Raw genomic sequence first — 9,256 nt, forward strand, 5'->3', positions numbered from 1 at the left:
TATGGAAAGAGAATATTCTTTTTTTTTTTGAAAATAGGATAAAATCGTTACTTGATCGACACATTGCTTGATGCTAATAGAGTCTTTCTCTCTCTCTCTTTCTCTCTTCCTCTCTTTCTCCCTATCTCTTTCACTCACCGCTTGAGTAGTGATCGAGAGAATATTTCATTAGTGAAATATTTTATGGTTTTCTCTTATGACCACTGCTGAATGAAATTATTACGTCTACTGTTGCGTCTGTTCTTAGATATTTGATATTCTCTTTTGTAAGCACGATTTCCCCTCTTATTAGACTAACATTGAAGAATGATTTTTTTGGGTTTACTAACCTTTCAAGTTTTTTGTTGCTGAACTTTATCATTATATCCATCAGTGTGAGCATATTGTGCCAGTGTAAGAATAAATTATAATCATCAGCGTGAATAGTTGAGTCCATTTAGTCAGGCGCGTCTGCGTGTCTGTCTGTTTAATTTCTAGTTACAACTAAAAGTCTTACGTTAGAAAAAAAAAAAAAAAGATGGACTAAATCTGTCAAGTTTGCTTACAATTAGCAAACACTGAAATTTAAGTCTTAAGCTTAAAAACTTAACGCTTGTACCCTTTTACTAGTATGGCGTTCTTTAGAATTTTTTGTATTTTAAGTTACACATGTTCTTTATGGTAAGAATGAACATCAAGTTGAAAAAAAAAAGTATAAACGTTAGATTGGACCCCGCCATTAAATACTCTATATATATATATAACTACTTTTCAAAATAAGTTATTATAAGGGAGCCGAAAAAGTGGTGTGATTCGAAGTATTTTCTATAGCGTCCGTCTTGGTCCAAAAATTAAAAATTTTAGATTGAACGCAGTAATACAAAAGGGATAGATGGAAGTAGAAGCTTAGATCCGTTCAGGAAATGACATGTACCATTTGTGCCGAAGGGCTTGAATAGCCCTAACTTTTTTTTTTTTTTTTAAATTTTGATATTTTCAGAAATTCACGACAAAAATCGTCGAGTGACAATCTAACGTAATTCTCAACTAATGTGTAAGACTGGCATGGGATGGGGCAATGTTTTGAATCACCTGCCGTACTACCGCTCCTACGGAAATTTTATTTTCTTGTTGTCAAGAGGTCTAACTTTCAATACAACTTAGTAAAAAGTGTTTCATGGTAGTGAATGGACAAAGTAATCAACATAATCGAATTTGGACCCCGCAGATAAATTTTTTTCTTCTCACGGCATTGTATGGCAAAAATGTCCACTTTTTGATATTCTCTAATGAAAATTAGTTCATCATTAAACTTAACTGCGTCAAATTTGATTCAAGTGCGTCTATCTTTTGGATATTATCGCATGCAAGGAAAATAAACTACTGTATGACAAAGAGTCTTAAGTTTTTGATGAAAATTGGCCCATAAGAGCATAAAATATTTTTTACATCCCTACCATGTATAGGGATGTTTATGGAAAGCAAGCCTTGACAAAGTGTAATTTGTGGCTCCTCATAACAGAAAGAACTGAAAATTAACCAAATCTATGATATGTGAACTAAGATTGCGAAACTTGGAACTTGACGTTTTGAAATTCCTCTAATATGAGAGCTTTTGATGCATGTACGCCATCACATTAAAATAATGTACAGTTGTTGGCGTATTATCGCTAGTATGAATGTATTAAAAAAAATGGGGTAGGGTTCTCATTGGTCGGCCTTGCCTAACAATAATGTTTTTTTTTTGCACATTTAAGGGTCGTAGTTTCTTCCTACATTGAATGTTATCAGATTATGATTCCCTAAAAATATGGAAAAGTATCATTCAAGTATGGAAAGAAGAAAATAATTGTACCATAAGTATTCAAGTAAAATAATACCGTACAAAGTCAAACGAAATGTATCCCTTATTTTCAGAGCATCTTTATCCAACAATAACAAGAGCAAGCAATTCGGTGCAAGTCGATTAAAATTTCTTTCCAATCTTCATTCTCTTACAACTTTCAGTGTGCGCTGTCTATTGAATGCTGTTAAGAAGCCACAAACCTTCAACTTGAACTTGTTTGGTTTTTCTTGTCTCTTTTGATTCTTCTTTACTTGGCTTTCATATGCTGAATAAAAACCTAAGAAGTTAAGAAGCAGTGATTTCTGGTTGCTGATGAGTAAGCTAAGCATGCGCGTTTAGTACTCTTTTAATATTAAACGCGTAAGCAACATTTCAACTACGACGGTCGATACTCTATGTTGCGGAAGTGCAAGAAAAGAAAATTGTTGAAGAAAAATATATAAAAGAAAAAATCGTTAATATAAAAAAAAAGTTTAATGAAATTTAATTATATATTATGTTGCTTAACGCAAATGAAAGAAAAAAACAAAATCAAAACAACACTGTATGCAATATTTCGCTAAAAACTATGTTAATTAAATTTTCATAAGGCAAAAAAAAAAAAAAATTTTTTTTTAATTACCTTCTGGAAATTGATTTTGATAATTTGTTATATGTAAGTGATTGTAAATTTTTAATTAATAAAAATATTTAATTTTGCAACAACGGCAAACAAAAAGCACTAAAAAACTGTTTCTTTCTTTTTAAAGATACTCTTGCACTTATTTTTATTAATTTTTCTTAAGTGATTCAACAACTTGCCATCACATCCTATATAGACATATGCCTGTGTATGTGTACGTAAATATAAGCATATATAGATTTATACTCGCTATATAGTAAGATTTAAAGTTAAAAAAAAACTTAATATATATCTTTTAAATTTTCTTTTGGTGGAGATGAAAAAGTTTCAAGTGTGCTACGTCATAAAAGTTGTGTCGGTTCAGAAGAGAGAAAATGAGAAACAAAATACAAAATAAAAAAAACAAAAAAAAAAAAAGAAAAGAGAAAAAATGTAACATCTACAACAACAAACAACAACATTAACGTAGAACAAGATGTTTTTTGCATAGAAACGCAGCTAAATGCATAAAATTCCATTACCAAGTCTTTCGTCAAAAAACCAGCCGAAGAAGAACTTAAGAGCACGCTTACACTCAACCATAGCCACATAGAAACACACGTTAACAACAAGTACTTGAGAAGATTACACAAAAAGAAAGAAAAGGAAAAAAATGCAGATATACATGAGAGCATGTGTATGACGTTTGTTTCTGTGGCAGCGTGTGTTTGTGGCTTTGGTATCACTTACATACTTTGTTGTTGTTTTCCCTTTTTTTTTATATTTATTTATTTTTTATTTTTTTTTATTTTTTTTTTTTTTATAAAAACTCTAGTGCACTCTTTAAATTTTTTTTTTTTTAGTTGATATTTTTGTGTTTTCACACATTTAAGAAATGTATACATATATATATATATATATATATATATATATGTTTTCGTTCAATTCATACCTTTTTCGTTAGTTGGGAAGTATCTTAAAAGAAGAAAACTACTTTTAGCGTTTGTATTGCCATAGCGTAGAGCATCTTAAGCTTTTTTACACATTTTTTTAAGTTTAACAAACAGTTTTTTTTGACTTCTTTTCGTTATCAAAATAATAACATCATATGTATGGTGAGATTGATTTATAAGATACTTAAATAGTTACAAGACCGGGAGAAAAGTATCAAAAGATTCGACAAAGATCTTAAAATATTTTATAAATAATATTTTTAAGTATGAAAATACTTCAATAATATTTTTCTCTCCTGCATTAAGAATCTCAAAGTTGTATGAAACTGCAGAGGCATTACGTATGAAACTAGTCTTGAAATTTATGTGAAAGTGGTACTGCAAGCACATATCATCAATTCAAAAACTCTCTAACAAAACACACAATTACAAACACATGTAAGAAATGTAAACATACAGGCGCTTAAAGACTTTTTTCATTAATAATAATAAATAGCAAGCACTTGACTTGGATTCCAGATACTACCAAACAATGTGAATTTCGAAAAGGTGATATATTTGATATTTTTTAGATTAGATAGATAAATACATGTTTGCCTCTCTTAAGATTAGAATTTGTTCGATTTTCTTCTCCTTCACAAAATCTCTTTACTTCTATTAAGAATAAGTATATATATCAGTAGATTATGCATTGAGAGGAGTAATTGGAATAATTGCTGTTTAAAAGATGTGTCTATAAGTTAGGATTAATTTGGGGGGAAATTTTTCGTTATATTTCTTAGCAGGTACTTTTGCTTAAGGACTACTTCGTCGATATCCCTATACGCAAAACTTATTTGTTTATCACAGTTGGCCGTTGGTTTCGTCTCCCTCACGCTGTGGGCTGGGTTTGGCGAAGTGTGTTGGGCTAAAATATGTTCTCTTTCTCGGTCCTTCATTGGAGAATTTTTTCGTGATGCAATATTTATCATTCTCAGATATTCGATTTTTGTGAATACGCGAAATCGTGAAAATTATTCGAATAGCTTTGTGTCACAGCGCAAATCCTTTCCGTAGTTTTTGAACCGTTGATATTACGCAGACAAGCCGCGTATTTTTACACTTCAATTTATTCTTTCCCCATTACCTATAACTTCCCATTTTGACATTGAGCACACCAACCACATCGTTCCATATCATAAGGTATTGCCCTTCGCAGACCTCGAGATCTTGACTTTGCAGACGCTGATTTTCTTCGCGCTATGTTCTCTCCTCTTGACTGCTGTGAAGCGTTTATCATTACGGTGCATGTTTTTAACGTTCGTTTTTTTATTGAAATTATTGCCTCAAAAAGATAGGCTTGAATTATTCAACATCTTACTGTGATTATTGAAGTATGTCTATGGTGGTTTTCTCAATAACTTCTGGAGCGAAGTAAGGAAAAATATTTTATTCTTTTACTTCAACGCTTTTTGTTTTCGACGTTTTTATAGGACGATTTGCCACGACTCTTAAAATACGCTTCTTTTTCCTTAACGAGACCTTTTGAGATTTGCACACAAATGATTGCTGTGGTACGGCAGATTTCGAGGATATGGTAGTGAGGATGTAACCTCAATTCATGCGATTTGGTCATCTGTAAGCATCTTCTTGTAATACATGCCGATTTTTCTACTATGGGCAAACACGGTAAATGTTTGAAAAACGTCTTCCCCTTGGCCAAATTTTCGTGCAAGTTAGCTTTAATTAACTATATTTAAGATAGTTTAGCTACTTCATGCAAATTTTACTTTCGATTACGGAGATTCAAAGATTTTTTTAGGTGTTCTGGTGCAAACATGTTACTATTCAGGACCAGTCCATAGTGTTCAACATTGTCGTTGACCATACGGTCACGTTTAAGATCAGCAAGCCGCCGAGAAGAGTTGATCTTGAGGGTTGTTACTGCTAAAATATGATGTGGTTCTGTTTTTTTTTTGTTAGAGACAACATCTCTAAGCCAATTTTGGAAATTGTTCATTAGCGTGTTGTTAGGCAAATCTTCAGGCCTTCATACAAATGTAAATTAGCTGCATACTTTCAAGTCTATAAGTGAAATGAATATACGGTTCATATTGAAAATAGACAAGAGACAAAGTAGTCGAATATCCCTCAATTAGCCTTTCTACGTTCTTTGGAGCCTTTCTCTTTTATTTTTATGTCCATCATCAATTTTTTCATTTTCTTTTCGGTTCGCAGAAATCCGCATCGAAAATCTGAATATTTGTAGTCAATTTTTCTTGCAATTTCCGTGATAGAAATCTTAAAATCGAGTGTTTAGTTTTAAAATGACAATTTTCTCAATGATGGCTTCGAAATTGTAAACGTAAATAAAAGTGAACATTTAGAAAAAAGTAATAAAAAATATAAACAAGTAGGAAAATGGCAGAAAATGGAAAATGGTCGGTTGTGACCGAATCTTTTATACGCATCGCCGATATTCTAAAAATTATTAGAAAAAAGGAAAAAAACAAATTTTTATATTCTATAATAATATTGGATGGGCGCGGTTGATTTTTTCCTTTTTCAGAATAAGATTAACAAGCAAAAAACACAGAAAGCGAAGATGTTTGCAGTTTTTGTGCATAGGTTTGCGTGCATTGTAGGCTTGCCCTCTGACCGATCATCTTCAAATTCTTTTGCGGGCTGGCCGGTGATATCTTCATTTTTGTGAAGGGGGAAATGTTTGCAGAAAACACGGACGGACATGCTTGCATCGATTCACAATTTGGTACTGTTTAAGAATAAGGCCTCTCAAGTCTCTTTCTAGGCGTTGCAAACGTTTTGACGAAATGAATATACCCGCCAGTGATTTTTGTCGAGTTAAACTTAACATCTTACAACATATCAATTTTATCGTACGCAACGTGTGAAAATTTACGAAATCATTCACACTCAGCTCATGACCATGGCCTAGAGTTTGCTTTTAGCTTATATACAAGCTGTGGAACAATTGTCATTTCATTTAACTCATTTGGGTGAAAATATTTAAGCAAAAGCCAACTGTGTGATTTAAATTTGTTGAGGTTGTGAAATCGAATATTCGAATCGAATAATCCACATGTTAAAAACATGTACGTCCGTCCATCTGCCATGTAGTAAGTTTTCTTTGAAAACTGAGTGAATATTCCTTAAATTCTTCCTCTTGCTGTTGCATGGCCAAAAAATTTTATTTCAATAAGTAATGCAAGCAAGCATGTAATGGGTACTCAAAAATTTCATTTAAATTTTATTAAGCCGGCATTGCTTGCTTGCTGTTTTGTTTCATCTTTGAAGTTATGCTGAGAAACTTGATGCAGCGTATATTAAACGTTTAAAATTGCACAGTTAATCATTTAATAAGGTACGGGGTACGCAGTTGAATATTTGCAGATTGTAGAAATTTTTTACATAACATTGTGTTTTATTTGTAGATAATGATAGGCTATCGTTTTTTAGAGGGTTTTAAGGAAAAACAAAACAAACAAAAAATCGTTAATTTAAAATGCGCCTCGGTCTTAGTTTAAACCAAGGATTCCTTCGCTTTGCACTGATAATTCCTCTGGGAGCTTCGGCTGAATTATTGCACTACTCACCTTGAATATTTTAGTAATCCGCCATGAAACAAGTTTTGTCTATACCATAACTGTAAATCATTTTCCAAACTGTCTTCTTAAGAAATATGCGAATTAAATTTGGCGCCTTGTAAAGGACATACAATCGCAAATTACGATAAATTTTTTATTCAACTAATTGCTATTTTCTGTACATGACAAGAAACGATATACGTTAACTAACAGCGCGCCTATCCCAAAGCAAATTAAAAGCGAGAGAGAGAAAATCGGAGCAACTATGAAATTCGAATTTAAGGATTTACGGTATACTGTATATATATATATCTGCACAAACAGATCTTGATCTGTTTCCATTAACATATCAGCGTTTGTATTATTACGTTCATATCTTCTTGGGACTTAAATATCTTCAATATTTTCTTCATCACTTTCAGTCATTACCTCTGAGAATGCTGTTTCAAGATTGCGTCTAATATCAGCGAAAGGGAAAACGGTACCGATAACTTCGTAAATAACTAAAGCGAACTGTACTTCGTTATCCCTCATAGAAACACGATATGAAATACGCAGACATGTGGGCCTTTCGTCATAGCCAAGTGTTTGCAAAGTGTCTGCAGTTAACAAGCTCATACGCACAATGCCTTCTACCTCCACATATCGGAGCGGTGTATACAAAGAAGTCAATGTTGTCCGTTTCTTTTCATCATTTAACGAGTCGTTCAAACTGCGAAAACTGCCTTTAGCACAAGAGACCAGATTGCTAGCATCTGGCACGGTTGCCAAGCGTGGAACATAGCGATAACGTTCGGTTTCAAGTAGTTTGTGTAGAGGTTTAGTTTGTAGACTTTCAGCTCGGTATTGTTCTGGGGTTTTCAAAAGATTCGTTTCCCTTTTCGTCAAAGTAGGCGAGCAGTTAAGGCAACTGGATGCGTAAGATTTCATCGATAGAATATCAGGCGCAGGTGCAGCGTTAATGGATTTTACAAATTTCTCCGATTTATTGCTAATGAATTTTGTGAGCATGTGAGTGGTCCTACGCTCAATGGGAGCACAGGATACCGGTTGCAAAAATCCAACATGTTCACAGTGACGGCTAACCTCATGCCTTAAATAATTGTGGATTTTATTGACACCTCTTATGGTCCGTCCGTACCAATCGATGATACTGTTAGGAGCGAAATAATATTTGAAGTCGCATCTGCCCTGCCCAAACAATGCCAGATATTTTTCCACTACTTCAGATGGTTCAATAGTTTCCATTTTCGTCTTTCTAAGGTTATAATTGCAATTTTAACGACTATAGACAAATGACACAATTTTTCATTGAAAACTACAAACGCAATTAAACGAATGTCATCGTTAAACAAGACAAAGTGAAAAACACCGTAGACAGGGTGATATATGTGTTTTTTGAATAAGCTTTCATTTTTCAATGGTAACGTGATGATAATTGCAAAATATTTACAAAACAAGTTTCGACAGAAACTTTCATTTTTTACCCGTCACCCGTAGATGAGGAGTACATGTCCATTTTGTTAAAAGAACTCCATAAAGTATATATATTTTCATGATCAGTATTAAATTCTAATCCGATTTCCGTATATCCGTCTGTCTGTCTGGCTGGCTGTATATCTGCGGTAAACATTGTCTTGGCCTTAAGAAGGAAAGTGTACCTGTTTAAAAATTTTCAAAAAGATCGTAAGTTGGTATTGAAATTGGGCCATATCGATTAAAGAATACGCTCACAATACAACGCAACCTGAGACCAACTATGTTTTTAAAAATAAAAAAAAAATTAATTTTTTGCTCGTTGCTTACAATTTACCACACACAAAATGACAAAATTTACGTTTATATTCGATGGGTGGTCGTGCAACACGCGAACAAACATTGAAAATATCGGCCATGTCTACTCAATGTTGTATAATGTCGAAATTTTGTTCTTTTGCGAGAAAGAAACTTCATAGACCCTACATAGTCTACACCCCTAAATAGTCTATTGCTACTATTATTGCTTAATATCAAATGTGAATCGTACCAGACACGTGTGTCAGTTCGTCTATTCATCTGTCTGTTAATTGCTGTGGTGAACGTACTCATGACCGCAAAACTGCAGATATCAGCTTACACTCAGAATTCCCTAAATAAAATGCTTTACAGTTGAAAAATATATCAATGAATAGGAACGCGTTGTCGCTTGAAAGGGCTTTTACATTTGCCTACCCATTAGTCGCAGAAAATGTTTATACCAGTCCTTACATCAATATCCCCTGTTCATTCTCGGTCACAAAATTAAAATTTATTT

The 9,256-nt window shown here is 33.2% G+C and overlaps 1 protein-coding gene across 1 annotated transcript; it reads right to left on the minus strand.

The window, feature by feature from the left end:
• Positions 1-7,287: 7,287 nt before the first annotated feature.
• LOC119632823 lies at positions 7,288-8,352 on the minus strand. The gene has a single exon (XM_038025940.1). The coding sequence runs from the start codon at positions 8,209-8,211 to the stop codon at positions 7,351-7,353; it is 861 nt and encodes a 286-aa protein (XP_037881868.1). The 5' UTR covers positions 8,212-8,352; the 3' UTR covers positions 7,288-7,350.
• Positions 8,353-9,256: the final 904 nt, after the last annotated feature.

The sequence above is a fragment of the Glossina fuscipes genome, unplaced genomic scaffold (genome assembly GCF_014805625.2).
Source record: "Glossina fuscipes isolate IAEA_lab_2018 unplaced genomic scaffold, Yale_Gfus_2 2, whole genome shotgun sequence".
Lineage (NCBI taxonomy): Eukaryota > Metazoa > Arthropoda > Insecta > Diptera > Glossinidae > Glossina > Glossina fuscipes.